Here is a 19,869-nt window from a genome sequence, read left to right as displayed (position 1 = left end):
AAAAAACCAGCAATCTTGAGGCCAGTCACGCCCCCAAAATGATTCCTGTGTGTGAGAAATGCCGTGGAGAGTGAGTGTCGGGGCCAGGGGCGCCAGGCACCATGGAGGAACCCACTGCCTGCCCAGAGCCCCTGAGCTGACCTAGACTCACCCCCGTCCTGTGACCCGAGCTTGGGATCTGACGTCTGCGGCTCTTGGCTCCTGCCGTGGACGCGTGATCCTGTCCTCCGACACAGGAGTCAGGAGGCCCATGAAACCCCAGGGCGTCCGTGAGTGGGGACTGAATCTGAATGCATCGTTGTTCTCTCTCTGTTTCAGAAATGTTTGATCTAGAGACAAACGAGCACGTTCAGAAAGCCATAAGCGACCGGCAGATGCCGAAAGTGGAGTACGGGAAAATCGAGACTGAGGACTACAGTGAGTGCTTCGGGGAAAGCCGCCGCTGCCACCCCTAGCTGCGACTGCTGTGCCCGCGGGAGGGCGGGGAAGGGCCGGTGCCCCAGAGTGGGCCCCAGCTGCCCCCCCAGCAGCCAGGGCAGCACAGGGGAAGCCTACTGTATTCGCTCTGTGCCAGACAGAAATAAAGCGGAGCGGTGATTTCTGTCCCCCGGAGGCCGATAGTTTAGACGTGGTCCCGGATGGAAATTCTCTCCCTGGTGGGGAGCAGGGCCTGGACGCCACCCAGGGCAGAGGGCCCCCAGACATTCCTTTTCTGTGCCACTGATGCCCTTACTGCTTGTCATCTTGCCTGTCCGTGTTGCTCACGGGCTGAGGGGCGTCCTCGCAGCTGGAGACCCACAGCGAGGGGTGGTTGGTGGCCTGGGCAGCCAGAGACCATCAGCGCCCTTCCTTGGCCTGTGCCCTCCCTCTGAACTGTCCGTTCAGTCCTTCAGCGAGTGCTTGTTCTGCGGCAGGCACCCCGAGAGCCCCTGGGCCCGGCTGGATGGGACCTGAGCTCCAGGTGGGAAGGGGGTCCTGGCAGCTTCATCACCTCTGCACACGGTGCCCTGCTTACGTGGCTTATGCCCACTGGGCGTCCGCCCTGGGGAACCTCCAGTCCTGCCAGCACGGTGTCCCTCACACTGTCCTGCCGTTGGGGATGGCACCCTTAGTGTGTGGACTGGTTTCAGGTCATTTAGACCGCAAACCTCAAAGTCATTTTTGACCCATCCAGGTACCATCTGCCCATTGTCTCTGAGGTCTTGGGAGCTAACTTGGAAGGTCACCAGAGATGGATGGGAAAGAGTGATGCCTGAATGCAGGCCCTGGAGTGGTGGAGGGAGGGTGACCAGAGCCGGTGTGTATCTCCCCAGACAGCATCTGGGAGCTCCTCGTCATCTGCCCTGTCCCTTCAGTCGGGCAGCGGCTCACCACTGGGGCCCGTGAGCCCTGGAGTCTTGTTAAGCATCCCTGTCAGATGGCACCTGGCCGCCTGCTGGCCTGCGAGCCCCTGAGGGCAGGATCCGAGGCTTTGCCCACGGAGCACAGTCCAGCCTCTGCCCCAGACTGCACATCCCGTGAAGCCAAGTCCTTCAGAGCAGGAAGGCGGGCTCTGAAGGGGCTCCTGGAGTCTCTTCCAGTGGGCAGAGAAGAAGGGGGTGTCCATCCAGGGAGGAATCTTGGTGGAGTGAGGAGGCTGACAGGTGATTCCAGCCTCAGGGCTGTCCCGACACGGGGCCTCGCCCCCCATCTCCTTCACCCATGTCTTGTTCTTGGGCGCATGGAGTCACATGGTGCTGGAAGCTTCCTAATCGTTGCTGGAGGTGCAGGGGGGGAGAGGTGCAGGCAGAGATACAAGGGGGAGAGGTGAGGGGGAGATATGGGGGGAGAGGTGCGGGGAGACACCAGGGGAGAGGTGAGGGGGAGATACAGGGGGGAGAGGTGAGGGGAGACACAGAGGGGAGAGGTGAGGGGGAGACACAGGGGGAGAGGTGCGGGGGGTGCTGGGCTGCAGCAGGGACCCCTCCCCGGGCCTGTGGGCACAGCTGGTTGCTCTGGCCCCCACGTGCTCAGTGTTTCAGGGGCTGATGGAGAAGAAGCCAACCCACGAGGAGTGTGAGTGGAGGCTGTGGTCACACCCAGCTGGGACATCTCTGCCCACTGGGCCAGGGCCACCCCACCGTCTCTCCAGGTCTGAATTTCCCTCAGTGTCCCTGAAATGCTTGCGGATCCCGGCAGGATGCACTCGGCCCTGGAAGCGCAGGCAGCTTTGCGTGTCCAGGGGGCACGTCCAGTCCCGAGCGGGAGAGGGGCCATCAGTCAGAAAGAGGGGATGGGGCAGTGGGGCTGCCCACAGATGCCGTCATCAGGGCGCGGGGAACCACAGAACAGAAAGCGAGCGGCAGGAAGGGAGGGGGTCCAGTCCGAAAACGAGGCTCCTGAGACTCCAGGAGTTGAGGCTCTAACAGGAGGAGAAGAGACGCGGGCAGCCCCCCACGGGGTTTGTGCGCGGTTTATGGGGATGGGGCAGGCACCCCCGCATAGAAAGGGCCTGAAACCTGCCCCCACTGCCCTGAAGCCTGTACGCAGGTCCTGTCTGCCTCCCTCGCCCTGCCGAGCTGTAAAGAGAGAACTGACTGCTCAGGGTGGAGGCTCCATATCTCCAGGAAGGGGGCAAAGGGAAGTCTAGGCTGCCCCCGGGGAGGGCGTCCGTGGCTGGTCCAAACTGTCATGCAGCACCTGTCACTCAGGACAGACCTAGGTTCACAGGAGCCCTCTCGTTAAGTGTGTATTGATCTTCCTGCTCTCCTTTTGTCAGGAAGAACCAAGGCAAACACACAGGACGACTTTAGGTTGATGGAGGGATGGAGGGATGGAGAGTTGGAGGCAAGGCTGGGTGGAAGGCTGGATGAATACGCAGGCAGGAGACCTCCACAGGTCTGCCCCACGCCGCTGCCTCCATCTCTCCGTGCAGACCTCAGGCAGGCCCCGTCACGTGCAGGGCCTGAGCAGAATGAAAACAGGAGGCTTATGATGCTGACAGGGCTTCCAGTCCAGCAGGACTGCACAGGTCACGCCCTCTGAAGCCCGCCAGCCTCCACGCTCAGACATCAGCCTCCTGCCCCACCCCGTCCCTCCTCTCAGCCACTTTTCTCTAAGTCTGTAACCTGGAGGCCAGATCTCATTCCTTGTCTAGACCCACCCACCCTCATCTCCTAGCCCAGGCCCTCCTCCTCCTCCTTCCAGGCGGGCTCTTGGGCTCCCACAGGAACGTTTCCCACACCCTAGAGCCCTGAGCGGTGCTCGCCACCCCCTCCTCCAAAAATGCAGAGAAGGGGCTTGAGAAACAAAGAGCCAGCCCCCCGCCTCCGCAGGCCACCCGAGGTTTCTTCCAGGGCGAGGCTTTACTCGCAGGTGTTCAGAGATGAAGACAAGAGAGGGGGCGCAGCGTGTGCGGGCTGGCGTCCACACATCACCCCCTGGGGTCCTAGCAAACCTGAGCGCTGTCGCCCCACCCGCCTGTTTTTATTTTGTCTGTCACTGAATGCTCCTGGAGGCTAAGGCTGTCCTCAGGGAAGCCGCCCACCTCCAGGAACGCTCTCCGAATGTATTCTGCCGCTGGTGGCCAAAGTCTGCCCGTGGGCTTATCAGTGGCAGAAAGCAGCCCAGACCATGTTTTATGGATATTTCAGTGATAAGGTCCCCGGGTCCCTGGGCCATTGATCTGATTTGCAAGCCATTAACATTCAGCCGGAATCAGTAATGAGACCCGGGTCAGTGCCTGCTGCTGAGCCCACCCTCCAGCCTCCAGTGTATCTGTTGGTGTAATGACTGTGAGCGGGCTAAGATGCCCATTTCAGATGAGTTGCGATCTGGGCTGTAGTTAACATCAATGCACAATCTCTAACTGGGGCAGGAAGGTTCGTTTGCGGGAAGGACAGCGACAGCGGTGAGGGACATGCTCCTCTCCCTCCCTGACCGCATCCTGGCGGCCAGGGACCACATCCAAAGGGCCCCGGCTGCAGGACCTGTGGCCGCACCACCCACGGCCGCTGGCTCCTCAGGCACTGAGGCCTGCCCAGCTCCAGCCCATGAACAGTGAGGACCCCACCCCCAGCTCCAGCCTCTTCCTCTGGGCTCTGCCCCTGCCTCACCACCCACTCCCCCGCACGTCTCTGCCTCCCCGCACCCCCACCACTCACCCAGTGTCCGTCCCCTCGTACCTGTTTACTGCAGGAGTCCCTCATGGCAGAGAGCGCATGCTCCCTTGGGGGCTCATTTCCCCCTGCCTGGAATCCTGTTGTTAGCAAGCGCTCAACTCACAGTGGTCCAGGCATTTCTCTGTCCCCATGTTCCTCTGCACAAGGTTTCCTTTAAGTGTCAGATGGAGAAAAGTGTTGGTCACTCAGTCGTGTCTGACTCTTGGCGACCCCACGGACTAGCCCGCCGGGTTCCTCTGTTCGTGGGATTCTCCAGGCAAGAAGACTGGAGTGGGGTGCCAGTCTCTTCTCCAGGGGATCTTCCCCACCCAGGGATCAAACCCAGATCTCCTGCATTACAAGCAGATTTTTTACCGTCTGAGCCACAGGGGGCCCTCAGTTGAAGAAACTCAGCCTCCAGGAGGCTGACTGGGCACTTTGTCCAAGTCCAGAGGGAGCTGGGTCACGCTGTCTGTGGAGGGCCGGCCTGGCCCCTGCGAGGGCCCGTCTCCCAGGCCCCTGGGGGCCCATCCCGCCCCTTCCTTCCTGGCCCCTCACGTGCGGGCCTGTGTTCTGTTTCTGCCTAGACCTGCCCGTTCAGATCCTCAAGCCAGCGACCTTCACCGACACTGCCCACTACCCCTTGCTCCTGGTGGTGTAAGTATCCCAGGGGAGAGGGCCAAACTCTCAAGAAGGTGGGAAGGGGAGCCCAATCCCGCTGCAAACTACAATCAGAAAGCAATGAGCCCACTGTGTGTAACTACCGGTGAGCCCGGATGTTAAAGGAGGGCAGGGCCCGCTTGGCCTCGGGGGACTGGCGACATGGAATGCAGGGGCTGAGTCACGTCCCGTGGGTCCTGCTGCGGTGGCCGCTCAGTGGCCCAGGGACCACGGGAGAGCTGGCTGGGAGTCTGACCTCTCTGGGCAGGGGGCCTGCCGGCAGGGGGCTCGCAGGGGCCAGTAGCCCCTCCTGCACCCCCAGGCAGGCTTAAACACCGAATGTCCCCCCACAGGACGGTTTCAAATCTGCCTCCTGCTAACTGGCAAGCCTCTGGTTCAGATTTCGAGAACCCCTTTCAGAGCCTTGCAAGCCCCTCTGACGGTGTTGTGTCCTGACTCGGGCTCCTGCCCCAGTGTGCACCGGGCCATGGGGCGAGGGAGACTCTGGGAAGAAAGGGCCGGGGCGGGCCTGCACTGTGGTTGCCCCAGGGCCCCAGGGAAGTCAGCACCCAGGAAGGCACCCAGAGCCCGAGAGCTCTGTGCGTTACCCCTGGCACCCAGCCAGGCCCTCAGTGACAAGACTGCACCCAAAGACGCCCGGCTAGACACACGGTCCTGCCCAACTCGTCACTGACACACTCTCCTCGCTGTCTGGACACTTTGCCAGCAACCAGACACACACACACACATACACACAGACACATATATACAGACATACATACACACATATACACAGAGACACACATACACACATATACAGACACACACACACAGACACAGTACATATACACAGACACACATACACACATATATGGACACACACACACCTATATACAGACATACATACACACATATACACAGAGACACATATACACAGACACACATATACAGACACAGACATACACATATACACAGACGCAATACATATACACAGACATACACATATACACAGACACACATACACAGATACACAGAGACACATATACACAGACACACAGACACACATATACGGACACACACACATACATATATACACAGATACACACAGAGACACATATACACACACACATACACAGACATACACACACACATATACACAGACACAATACATATACACAGATACACACAGAGACACATATACACACACACACATACACAGACATACACACACACATATACACAGACACAATACATATACACAGATACACACAGAGACACATATACACACACACACATACACAGACATACACACACACATATACACAGACACAATACATATACACAGACACATATATACAGACATACATACACACATATACACATATACAGACATACACATATACACAGATACACACAGAGACACATATACACATACACATACACATATATACGGACACACACACACACATATACACAGACACAATACATATACACAGACATGTATATACAGACATACATACACACATATACACACAGAGACACATATACACAGACACACATACACATATATACGGACACGCACACACATATACACAGACACAATACATATACACAGACACGTATATACAGACATACATACACACATATACACACAGAGACACGTATACACAGACACACATACACATATATACGGACACGCACACACATATACACAGACACAATACATATACACAGACACGTATATAGAGACATACATACACACATATACACAGATACACACAGAGACACATATACACAGACACACACACATACACAGACATACACATATACACAGACTCAATACATATACACAGACACATATATACAGACATACATGGACACACGTATACACAGATACAAACAGAGACACATATACACAGACACACATACACATATATACGGACACACACACACACATATAACAGACATACACATATACACAGACACAATACATATACACAGACACACAGACACAGATACACATAGAGACACATATACACAGACACACATACACATATACAGACATACATACACAAACATATACACTGACACACACGTACACATATACATAGACATACACATATATGGAGATACACACTCATATATACAGACATGCACATATACACACAGACACAGACACAGACAGACATGGACAGACACACAGAGACACATATACACAGACATACACAGCACATGAAAGGACATAACACACAACAGCACATACACACCACATGCTCACACACACACCAGTACACATAGCACATACATACACAGCACGTGCACACCTATGGAACTCTCCAGGCAAGAATCCTGGAGTGGGCCGCCATTTCCTTCTCCAGGGGATCTTCCCAACCCAGGGATGGAACCAGGGTCTCCTGCATTGTAGGCAGATTCTTTACTGTCTCCGCCACCAAGTTGGCCCCCTGATTCCCTCAAACCAGGGGCCGCCAGAAAGAGCACCACAGTGTGGTCACTCATGCGATGGGGACCGAGGGGCAGCCTGGGAACCCGCCCGGGAAGGACGGGAGAGGCGGGCCATAGTGGGGCCCAAGCAGGAGGGGAAGGGGAGGACATTTGGAACCAGGCGTGGGGGCGGGCCCCGCCCCAGGAGAGCACCCCCAGGCTCTCGAGTCTGCGGGACCAGTCACTGCGCCCCCGGCTGTATGCCCAGGCCTGGCCTGCCTCTTCCAGGGACGGCACCCCGGGGAGCCAGAGCGTGGCCGAGAAGTTTGCGGTGACCTGGGAGACGGTGATGGTGAGCAGCCACGGGGCCGTGGTGGTCAAGTGCGACGGCCGGGGCAGCGGCTTCCAAGGCACCAGGCTGCTGCACGAGGTGAGGCGGAGGCTGGGCTCGCTGGAGGAGAAGGACCAGATGGAGGCCGTGCGGTGAGCACCCGGTGGCGCGGGCTGGGCGGGGAGGGGGCCGCGTCTCTGCCCGGGCTGCGTCATGGTCCTGCTTCCTGGCGGTGCAACCTTCCGCCTGCGCTTTGCTGGCACCCCCAGAAGCCTCTGGTGATTCTGCAGTGAATTCCTGCTAGCGATGTGCTCCCAAGGCCAGGGTCCTGGTCGTCACACGGCTGGCGGCCTGTCCACTTCACCAGTTGCAACAAGGTGCAGAGACCGTGATGTGGGTCTTTGTGGGTTCCCAGTGCTGTGGTCATGGACCTTGGCCACAGGTCATGGGGGAGGCAGGGAAGGGGAGAGGGAATGTGACCCATGTAGCCAGTCACCTCCTTCCTGAGAAAGGACCTCTGTGAATGTATAGCAGGCAGGTCGGAAGCCCCACTCCACATGTTTTGTGGCTCTCCCATGTCCTGCTCATGGAGGCAGGGCTGGCAGAGTCTCCAGGGACAGAAGGGGCTGAAGAGCAAAGGCGTTGACTGGATGTTACTGTCGCCCCCGAATGAGAGCCGTCAGGGACCTGTGCCACTCATGGGCCTGCGGCCGTGTCGGCCAAGGTGAGGTCTTCCCAATTTACTGCACACGTGGCAGACTTCACATGGGAGAGGAGTGAGATGCACGGACTCAGGTGCTGCAGGAACGGGAAGGGCGTGGGCACGTCAGTCATCCTCCTTGTGATCTGGGTGCACGATGCTGGACCCTGGGCCTCGGAGAGTGTCATATAGTGCCCAGGTGGATCAGTATTTGCCGACTAAAGGGCCATAAGACAGTGTGACATTCCAGCCCATGAGTCTTCATGACTGTGCTCTGGAGATTTAAAAGATTTCATTGTACTGACTTTTCAGAACGTTTTCTCTCTTTGTTTTTAGAAAGATTGATGGCATGTGATGTGTGCATACGTGTGGTGTGTACATACATGTGAAGTGTACTCAGTAAGTATTAAGTGGATGAAACCATGAGTGAGTGAGTGAATGGCACCCTCTCCTCAAGGGAGTTGTGAGCTGGTGAAGAGAGACAGGGCCATGCGGCCAGATCTACACATGCTACAGGCAGAAAACAGGAGCAGGAGAGATGGCTGAGGACCCAAGAGTCTGGGAAGGTGCATCCGTCACCATACTTTTGCCTGAAAATCAACAGCACACACAAACACAGTGTCAAACGTGCTTAACTGACACAGCATTATATTGGCTCTGGAGTCCAGACGGACGTCAGGCATCAGGTCCACTGGTTGGAGACCTGGCGGTGAGGGTCTGCCTAGGCCTGGCTCCCTCCAGCTCTCATCTCAGCCAAGCACTGAGCTCCTCATGCTCACAGGATGGGTGCCAGAGCACCTGCCTTCAGTGCTTGATCCACTTACAGAAACTTTCAGAAGGGAAGGGAGGAGCCTCCCCGGGAGCCCAGAACCAATCACCCACGAGAGCAGTGGGGCAGCCCCCCCCCCCACTCCCAAGACCTAGAGAGCTGGGCGGAGGGAGGAGCAGGGGAGGAGGGGGAGCAGGTGGTGCGCGGTCGGCACCGGGGCTGCAGTGTCACCCGGGGACAAGTGTGAGGGCCCAGGCTGGGCTTGGGGGGAGGAGGGGTGTGACAGGGTGACGGCGGAGCCCCCTCCCCTGAGCCCCCCTCCGCCTATCCTTCCCCCTGCCTCCTGTCCTCACCTTTCCTGGCCCGAACCCCCCCAAAACCCAGAGGCCCCGGCGGAGGACGCAGTGTCCTTCAGGCACCCCGCTGGCCGGCTTGGCTAGCCTGGTCGCCCCCCTCTGAGCAGAGGCAGAGGGCGCACGGCTGTTTCACACCCACGGTGTTTCCATAAATAAAGGATTGATCGGCCATCTGTTCAAAAACAGGGCAGAACTGGTTCCAGGAAAATAATGGTAAAATAGAAAAATTGGCCAACTCTTAAGCCACTGAGGCTTTGGGGTCAGGAGCACAAGCCACGCCAGCCACGCGGACCTCAGGAGGCTGCTCCCCACGTGTCTGGAGCCGTGGGAAACTTTCTCAGCTCTCTTAGGATCTGGGTCTGTATTCTCATTAGAAAGACATAGCCCGGTTTTCTCAGTTTAAGGAACTATGAGGCCAGCCCCCCGCTCTCACTCCCCGGGGCTCCCCACCCCTGGTCCCGGAGCCCTGCGGGTCTCTCCTTCCTTGGAGGAGGAGCCGGGCATGTGAACAGGCGCTCAGGGAACCAGGAGGGAGCACAGCCTTGCCCGTAGGGGCTGCTGCAAGGAGATGGCTTCCAGCCAGGACCTCACCTCAAAGGATTAATAAATAAGGACGTGTCCGCAGGAAATGAGAGGTGCACATTCCACACGGGAAATACTGTGAGCGAAGGTCGAGGTGATGCAGGGGTGCATCATTTCAGCCCTCCCCCCAACCACCATAAACACCACGTGGCGTGTAGGCTGGAGACGCAGGGAGGGGTGGACAGCAGGACTGGGCGCCTCCCCTCCCATCCTTCAAGCTGCCGCCTGCTCTCCAAGCAGCAGAGTCCCCACAGAGGGTTTTCAGCCAGGAGGTGGCAAAGTCACCTTCATCTTCAGAACAGAGATCCTGGTAGCAGTGTAGCAAGTTTTCTGGGAGAGAGTCCTGGCAGGAAACATTCAAACAGGGAGATTTAAGGAGAGAGGAATAACTGAAAGCTATGACAAACCCAGACAGTGTATTAAAAAGCAAAGACATCATTTTGCCAACAAAGGTCAAATGGTCTTTCAAGTAGTCGTGTACAGATGGGAGAGTTGGACCATAAAGAAGGCTGAGTGCTAGAGTAATTGATGCTTTTGAACTGCGGTGTTGGAGAAGACTCTTGAGAGCCCCCTGGTCTGCAAGGAGATCCAACCAGTCCATCCTCAAGGAAATCAGTCCTGAATATTCACTGGAAGGACTGATGCTGAAGCTGAAACTCCAATACCTTGGCTATGTTATGCAAAGAGCCGACGCATTGGAAAAGACCCTGATGCTGGGAAAGATTGAAGGCCAAAGGAGAAGGGGGTGACAGACGATGAGATGATTAGATAGCATCACTGATTCAATGGACATGAACTTGGGCAAACTCTGAGAGATGCTGAGGAACAGAGAGACAGACATGGACACATCAGGAATGTGGACTGAGTCATGCGTCCTGCATCACTCACAATGTTCTGCTGCCCCCCAAACACATACGCAGGGCAGGACAAACTTAGCAACATGTTTCTCCCACCAGCCCCTTTTCTTGCCTTGTCGAGTCTCTGGCTGCGAGGTTCCCCAGCTCCAAAAGTGCTGGGAGCAGCTCTGTGGTCCGTGATGCCTGCGTCAGCATGGGTCCCTGGGAAGCAGTGCCCGGACACGCTCAGACGTACAGGAGGCATATTTGTGCAGGACGCAGGCTGGAGCACAGTGGGGCAGAGCCCTCCCACCATGGGGGTCTGACACAGGGAAGGACAGACAGAAGGAGGAATTGGCTTCCAGTGGCATCTGGGCCCTGAGCATCTCTGCCAGGCTCACAGGGGCCAGCAAGGGACCCACCCCGGCCACTGGTGGGGACAGCCTGAGATGGCGTGGACACGGGCAAGGCTGAAAGACGTGAGCACAGACGCCCTGGGGTGTCAGCCCACCACCCCCAGATGTGCCTCTGGAGGCCGGAGTCTCTCCCTCCTCACACAGGACCTCTGCAGACCCTGGGGTGGAGCTGAGCGCTGCACCTGCTCCTTCGAGAAGGATGCCCTGCCCTGTGCGGCACCTGAGAGCGTCCGGGAGGTGAAACGTGCTCCCGGAGCCCAAACCGCGCTCCGCCGTCTGGAGGCTCCACCATTCCCCCAGAAATGACCAGTACATGGAGCTGCCCGGGTAATTAGTGGACAGACGTGGTGCAGTGGTGAAGTATCTGCCTGCCAATACAGAAGATGCAAGAGACACGGGTTCAGTCCCCAGCTGGGGAAGATCCCCTGGAGAAGGAAACGACAGCCCACTCCAATACTCTTGCCTGGAGAATCCCACGATCAGAGGAGCCTGGCGGGCTGCAGTCCATGGGGTTGCAGAATTGGACACAACTGAGCAACTGAGCACACGTAGCAACAAGATCATAAAAATATTTGAGATTGGAAAACACTGTTTTCCCCACAAACCCCCTGAGCACTTTATGGGTGAGGACTGTGACCGTGACGCATGGCTTCAGCTCAGGAAGTGACCCTCCAGGTAAAGTCGCTGCCGGGCCAGTCGCCAGAGATCGGAGGCTGCCTGTGGATGTGCACGCAGGGCTGAGAACAGAAGTCCGAGATAGTTTATGAACTGGAATGGAGCCAAGACCCCAGCACCAAGGCCCCTTGGGGTGGACACCGTGGTCTCTGCACAGACATGGTCCCAGCACCTGTGGTCTGGACATCCGGCCGTGCGGCAGGGACCCGTGGGCCCTTTCACCAGATGAGCCTCGAGCCCCGTCAGCGTCGATTGGGGTCACGAGAGAATTCAGAAACTTGGAGAGGTGTCTTCAGTGGCTCCTTGTGTGGGCGTGGCCACTGTGCTTTGAAGGTGGACCTAGGCTGTGTGCGTGTGTGAGACCTGAAGTCTGCCAGGCTGTCCTATGACACCTGCACCATGTTTTAAACAAGCCAAGGTGTTAAGTGTTGCATCTCCTAGGTCTAGGAAGCAGGATCGGGTGTGGGCAGGGCTGCGCTCCCTCTAACGCCTGGCGGGGAGGGCCTGCTCTTCCCGCTCCCGTGGGTGCTGGCAGTCTTCGGCTTGCAGATCCATCCCTGCAATCCTGTGTCTTCACAGGCTGTGTCCTCCCGAGGTCTCTGTCTCTTCTCCTCTTAGAAGGACACCAGTCACTCTAATGTGACCTCATCCTAACTTACTCATTACATCGGCAGTGGGCCCTATTGACAGGTATGGTCCACACTGAGGTTTAGGGGGTTAGAAATCCAACCTACTTTGCAGAATTCAACCCATAACAAATGCATAAATCAACCACACCAGTTCCCTTGCCATTCACCCGACCCTCCCACCAGCCCTGCTTCGCAGAGGCAGCCACCCTCGACCCCCTCACCCCCTTCATCAAGTGTTTGCTTCCACCTTTCTGAACATGGCTGTCAAGACGTCACAATTTCTCATCACTTGACTTCTGGTTGTCACAGGAGAGGACCATCATTCTCCCAGGCCTGTTACATCAGCTGCCTGGTTAGATCAGCCATCAGAGGTGCAGGATCACTGCGTAAATGGTGCTGACTGCAGACCCCGTGGGGTCTCATGCCCTGCTTTCTGCTACATCATTTAACTTTTCCTAGACTCTAGCTTTGTCTTTCACTTGGATACTTTCACCATCTCCTGGAGTTTACCCAAACTCATGTCCAGTTGAGTCAGTGATGCCATCCAACCATCTCAATCCTCTGTCGTCCCCTTCTCCTCCTGCCCTCAATCTTTCCCAGCATCAGGGTCTTTTCCAATGAGTCGGCTCTTCGCATCAGGTGGCCAGAGTATTGGAGCTTCAGCATCTGTCCTTCCAGTGAATGTTCAGGGTTGACTTCCTTTAGGATTGACTGGTTTCGAGAGTCTTCTCCAGCACCACAGTTTGAAAGCATCAATCCACCACACCTGCTAATAGCCTGGCGATTTCCACTCTCTTCTCTCGAGCTGCAGCCCCCTTTCTCCTGCTCCACCTGGACCAGGTATCTTCAGGGTCACCCTTGATGCCCTGTCACGCCTTCCCTATGTCGGATGCTTTGCACACACCCCGGGTCTCATGCCAAAGAACAACAGATATATATCCCCCTTTTTATTTACTTTGTCCTTCATGAATCTAGAAAACATCTCAAAATGTCTTTATTCTGTTCCCACATTTGAGGTTATTGTTTATCTAAATGTCAAATCTACATAGATACTAATCTCTATCTAGAAGGCCCTGGAATCATCCACCATCCGGGGTTGCTAGTGAAAAACATCTGCTGATCTTCCTATCTTTGCTGATCCTCGTAGATGGTCTATTGCTCCCTTCCAGGAGAAGGACCTCTTCGCTCTTGGCATGCTGAGACCTCAGCTCTTGGTGTGGGACTTTTCAGACCGGAGACTAACTCTTCTTCGTCCTCGGAAAGTTTTCACTGTAGTGTGCTGCTGACTTCTTCTTTCTCTGTTGTCTCTTTCTGGAGCTTTTATTGTGCTGATTGGGGTGCTTCTGGGTTTATTCTCAACATCCCTTTATCTCCTATTTTCCAGCCTTTCTCTTAATGTTTATTGTCAGGCATGACACTTCAAACTCCGTAACCTTCTCTCTTCACCCAAGAGCAAAGTCTTCTTGTCTTATTGGTTCAGTATTTCTTCTCTTTCTAGGTATGTTAGTGATGGTTTTCTTCTGTTTACTGTGTTATCTCTGTTCCCTCTGGATTCCTGAATTTTTCTGGGTTTTCTTGGGGGGCAGGGGTTGTCAATACAATGTAAAGGCTGTGTAGATCATTGTCAGAGTGTGGCAAATTCAAGTTTTGCTTTTTGAAACTCTCTGGGTTTCTTCCTTAATATTTTCAGTGAGCATTTGGTTGAATCTGTGCATATGAAACCCATGAATGCAGAGGGCTGACTGTGCCAAGGGCACGGAAGTCACCTGAATTTGTATCAAGGTTGCTGCTCCACTCTGGACCGTCCCGCCCACCCCCAGGAACGGGGCGTCCATGGGCTTCCGACGTCACCGTAGAAGCGCTGCTCTAACCACGAAGGGCTGGCCGGGTCTGGGGCGTGGGGACCCCTGGAGAGCCGATTGGAGAAGGACCGCGCACTCTTGGGGCCCAAGCTCGGGAGCTTTACAGCCCCCCAGACCGAGAAGGGCAGTCAGAAGCGACGGGGTGGCTCCAGCCAGCAGACGCAAGAAAATTACCACCGGGCAATACCCAGAAAGGGGTGATGGGAGGCAGGGGAGGGAGGCTTCCCAGTGGCGGCAAGTGGACAGAAGCAGCAGATAGACTCCTGGCAGGACTCCTGCTGCTGAACGAGGGTCCAGAAACCAGGACGATTCCAGCCGCTTCGTGGGGGAAATGAGGGGCCCTGGGGGACGGCAGTGAGATGCGCATAGGGACGAAGCAGGACCCAGGCAGCAACCCCCAGGCGCCGAGCTGGGCACATACAAAGCGGGGCCCTGCCGGAGGCTCAAAGCAGAACGATGCTGCCCCCCGACAGGCCCACGAGAGGGACCCTCCCAGGAGCCGGGGGCGAGGGCGCCCAGGTGGAGGGCCCAGTGCCCCGACTCACAGCTGAGTCACCCCTGCGGACCTCTGAGCTCCCTCCCTGAGCCTGAGGCTCTCGTGGTCCAAGTGAGGGGTGACCGTGGTGGAGACGGGACCCAGCCAGGCCCACGAGTCTCCAGCATGGCCTGTGCTGCTGCGAGTTGCTGGTTCTCAACCTTCGAGCTCGGCACACCCGGCCGCCCCGAGGCGATGCACGGGAGCCTCGAGTGCTTCACATGGGCGTCCGATGCGCTGCGTAAGCGCAGCCAACAGTTGGAGTCTCAGTACTTCCTCCAAGAGGGTGCTTTCCTCTTTGAAAGGGCAGGAAAGCCCGGCTGCAGCCCCCAGGTTGGGGTCCAGGCCTCACTGACCCCTCCCTTTCTGTCTGGCCTGCAGGGCAATGCTGAAGGAGCCGTACATCGACAAGACACGCGTGGCCGTGTTCGGGAAGGTGAGCTGCCTGCTGGGGTGGCATCCCCGGCTTGGGCCCCCGCCCGCCCTGACACCCGGCCGAGCCCTGATGTGTAGGGAGCGTCTCTGGTCCCGCCGCGGGCGAGCGGTTCTTGTTTAAAAAGAGTTTGGATGTTCAGTCTGGGTTGGGGGGGTGGCCTTCATCTGAGCAGCCTTGGGAGCTTCCCATATTATCCGGACAGAAAGGCAATAAGAAGCAGATCCCTTAGGCGTGCTCTGTGAGGCCCCTGACTGCTTTCAGGACCAGCCTGCTGGGTTCTCAGGGTGGTGCCAGGAACCAAGAGGAGGCAGGGGTGTCTATTTCTGTGTCTTCATGAGCAGTACTGACTTCCCTGACGGTTCGGCTGGTAAAGAATCCGCCTGCAACATGCAGTACTCAATCTGCATGTGTGCTCAGTCATGTCAGCCTCTTTCGACCCCATGGACTGTGGCCCGCTAGGCTCCTCTGACCATGGGATTCTCCAGGCAAGAATCCTGGAGTGGGTTGCCATGCCCTCCTCCAGGGGATCTTCTCAACCCAGGGACCAAATCCAGTCCCTTGCGTCTCCTGAATTAGAAGCAGATTCTTCACCACTACCGCCCCCTGGGAAGTCCTTGCAGGGGTCATGCTCATTTTGGAAAGGCTTCCCTGGCAGCTCAGACAGTAAAAAGTCTACCTGCAATGCGGGAGACCTGGGTTCGATCCTTGGGTCGGGAACATCCCCTGGAGAAGGAAATGCAACCCACTCCAGTATTCTTGCCTGGAAGATCCCATGGACGGAGGAGCCTGGCAGGCTACAGTCCATGGGGTCACAAAGAGTTGGACACGACTGAACGATGTCACTTTCACTTTCCTTCTTTCATGTCCATTTACTAGGTTCCCTTACATGGAAGGGAGAGGGTGGGGTGACTCACACCCTGAGCTGTCAAACCAGAGAAGCTTCCACGGGTGGCCCATGTCCGCGGGCGGGACCCGGGTGTGGGGCCCATGACTGGGCCTCGGGTCCCCGGAAGAACCCCTCCTATCGCTGTGGCCCCCTCCCCACCATGTCTAGGCTGCCTGGACCATGGGCTCTTGGTCTCACGGCAGGAGCACAGAAGGAGAGACACATAACCATCTTCCCTCTGAGAGAACAGCCCCACAGAGAGGCCTGGGGGTGGCCTCATGGCAGGTGGGGGTTTGAACAGGTAACCAGAGGGTGACCTCTTGGGTCATCACCTCTGAGCCCAGCACTACCCGGGAGTCACGTGCATCAGAGACGTAACACCACCCCGTGGAGGGTCCCAGAGTGCGTGCTGTGCGTCACGCACACCCCACCCCAGGAGGCGCGGTGGGAAAGGGCCGCCCCTGGGGCCGCACCCGAGCCTGGACAGAGTCCCCAGGTCAGTATGTCCTAGCGGAAGCCCACTCCCAGCCTGTGAGGCTCCCAGGAGGCTGGACGACTGACAGCAGACCTCGCCATGATGGCTGTACCGCCTGCCCCCACGGAGATGTTCCTGCCCAGCAGACTGGCCACGGCTCAGGGCCAGGCTCAGCCTCTGTCCAGCCTGGGAACTTAGACCCAGCAGGCCCCCCGTTACCAGGAGCCTGGCCTCCACCCTCTGGCCCCTTTCCATGGCGGGCACCTGGACCCAGCCCCGGCCCCTGCACCTTCCCAAATCCACTCCAGGCACAGATGGAGGGTCGCAGGGCCATGGACAGGCTTCCTGGACACATGGGCGACCCTGCCGTCTGTGTGCAGATCCTGTGTGTGCGGACAGGGCCCCACACGCCCCTCAGGACACAGCTCTCACCCTGACCCTGAGACAGGCCAAGGACCCTCCTCGGTTGATTGATGGCCGCACTGCACAGGCTCATGGGATGTTATTTCCCCGGCCAGGGATCGAACCCGTGCCCTCAGCAGTGAGCACCCTGAGTGCTAACCACTGGGGCTCCAGGCAGCTCCCGCGTTACCTTCCTTGGCAGCTGTGCCCAGTGGGTCTCTGAATAGTGCCTCAGATAGAGGCTTATGGACTCAGTGACTGCGTCTCTTCAGAGGAACAAACCATTGATTCCTGTAGCTGGTGGGCATGCTCTCCTCTTTCTTCCTGTTTTTATATATTTTTTTTTAATTTGGCTGTATCAGGTCTTAGTTGCAGCATGTGGGATCTTGTGTCGTGGCCCATGGATTCTAGTTATGGCTCTAGGGCTCAAGACTTGAAGTTTGGGCTTTAGTTGCTCCAAGGCATGTGGGATCTTAGTTACCCACTGAAGGTCACAGATGGAACCCGCGACCCCTGCATTTGCAAGGCAAATTCTTAACTGCTGGCTCACCAGGGAAGTCCCCTGATCCCCTTCTCAGGCCCACCTCAGTGAGTCTGGGCCCCGCCCGGGCTCCGTGTCCCCCCCATCATGAAGCCCAGGACCTCCCGGAGCTGGGGCGGGCCCGGCTGCGTCCTGCAGCTCTGCCTGTGGACTGCAGCTCACCCCAAAGGACAGCGTGATGCCGGGGCCCAGAACGCGCTCGCTGAGATCCTAGAAGGCACTGAGTCCGCCAGGAAAGATGTGTTCCACACTTTTGTTTTTGTTTTTTTTTTTTTAAAGACTTTGTTTAAAGCAGTTCTAGGTCCACAGCAAACTTGAGAGTTTTCCTCCCAAGCTGCACAGCCTCCTCCGCCTTCACCGTCACCAACGCTTGGTACCTTTCTTTTTACACTCGGTGAACCTGCACGGGCGACCGCGATCACCCAGAACCCGTGGTTCACGTCAGGGCTCCCTCCCAGGGCTGTACCTTCTGCAGGTTCAGACACATGTACGATGACACGTGTCCATGCCCATGGGGCCGCCCAGGGCAGCCTCACTGCCCTCAGGGTCCCTGTGCCCCACCTGCTCACGCCCCTCCCCTTCCCCGAAGCCTGCTCCTTGGGAGAGAGGCTGTGATATTGTGTACTGCGCTCAGTCAGTCACATCTGACTCTTTGTGACCCCATGGACTGTAACCCACCAGGCTCCTCTGCCCATGGGATTTCCCAGGCAAGAGTACTGCAGTGGATTGCCATTTCCTTTTCCAGTGTATTAAAAATCAGAGACATCACTTTGCCAACAGAGGTCCAACTAGTCAAAGCTATGGTTTTTCCAGGAGTCATGTATGGATGTGAGAGTTGGACCATAAAGAAAGCTTAGCACTGAAGCATTGATGCTTCTGAACTGTGGTGTTGGAGAAGACTCTTGAGAGTCCCTTGGACTGCAAGGGGATCCAACCAGTCCATCCTAAAGGAGATCAGTTCTGAGTATTCATTGGAAGGACTGATGTTGAAGCTGAAACCAGTGCTTTGGCCACCTGATGGGAAGAGCTGACTCATTGGGAAAGACCCTGATGCTGGGAAAGATTGAAGGCAGGAAGGGAAGGGGACGACAGAGGGTGAGATGGTTGGATGGCATCCCTGATTCAATGGACATGAGTTTGAGCAAGCTCTGGGAGACGGTGATGGACAGGGAGGCCTGGCGTGCGACAGCCCATGGGGTCGCAGGCAAACATGCCTGAGCGACTGGACAGCAGCACACTGCCTCCGGCCATCACGGCACTGGGACCGTACAGCATGGGCCCTTGTCAGACTGGCTTCTCTCACTCGGCGATACGCGGTCAAGGTTCCTTCATGTCTCTTTGTAGCTTCATAGCTCATTTCTTTCTAGCACCAAGCAGTCACTGTCTGAATGCACATGCTTTACCCACTCACCTCCTGAAGGGCCTCCTGGCGGCTCCTGAGCCGCTGTGGTGGTGACAGATAATACGGCTGCAATCATCCGTGCGCAGGTTTCTGTGGAGGTCTAAGTGTTCAGCTTCTTAAATACCAAGGAGTGTACGGTGGAATGATAAGGGAACGCTCAGTTTGGAAGGAAACCACGGAGCTGTCTTCCACGGAGTTTGTCACTTGGCATTCTCGCCAGCAGCACATGGGTTCCCAGCGGAGCTCCTGGGGTGCACATGCTCAGCAGCATCTGCTGTGGTCAGCCAACGTTTAAAAAACCTGCAAAATGACCTGTGAGCCTTGGCGATTTCATTGACCATGAATATTGTTTGCAAGAACCCAAAAAGACTCTTGTGTCATTAACAGAAAGATAGTCCTGTTTTACTAAAGGAGCACTGTTATAACACACTTAAACTTACTGATCAAAACCCGTTAATTCTACAGTGAGTTTGGCATAGATATCATGCCACCCTCCCGCCCCAGCACACATCCCTCTGCACACACATCCACACCTTTAACACCTGCCCACCTTTGCTCATCAAAGCATTCCGTCTGTGCCCCCTTCCCTCTGGGCCTTTCCAAGAAACAGGAAGACGTCTGGGCCCACGGCAGGTCCAGTGTCACGCTTACTCTCCCCAGGAGGCTCACGCTGTGGTGAGCCTCAACCCCAGAGCGAGGGCCACAGAGGAAACGAAGGACTGGCCACGAACAGGCCACGTGTGGACATCCGTCCCGTGCAGGCTCCTGAGCAGAGCATTGTGGCGGCCCGTGCCC

General features: G+C 56.5%; 1 protein-coding gene across 6 annotated transcripts in view; it reads left to right on the top strand.

Moving 5' to 3' along the window:
• DPP6 (dipeptidyl peptidase like 6) overlaps nt 1-19,869 on the top strand; it is a 1,052,271-nt gene that overhangs the window by 1,026,312 nt on the left and 6,090 nt on the right. For all 6 annotated transcript variants that reach the window (XR_011482010.1, XM_070450430.1, XM_070450574.1 and 3 more), the window contains exons 18-21: nt 319-417; nt 4,727-4,796; nt 7,530-7,724; nt 15,314-15,368. Coding sequence is in view for 5 of the 6 variants with exons in the window: in XM_070450430.1 (XP_070306531.1) it covers nt 319-417; nt 4,727-4,796; nt 7,530-7,724; nt 15,314-15,368 (419 nt within the window). In the remaining variant the exon portion in view is untranslated. The remainder of the gene's footprint in view (nt 1-318; nt 418-4,726; nt 4,797-7,529; nt 7,725-15,313; nt 15,369-19,869) is intronic.

This window comes from Odocoileus virginianus, chromosome 1, assembly GCF_023699985.2.
Source record: "Odocoileus virginianus isolate 20LAN1187 ecotype Illinois chromosome 1, Ovbor_1.2, whole genome shotgun sequence".
NCBI classification, from domain to species: Eukaryota; Metazoa; Chordata; class Mammalia; order Artiodactyla; family Cervidae; genus Odocoileus; species Odocoileus virginianus.
This window is presented reverse-complemented; position numbering and strand designations above follow the sequence as displayed.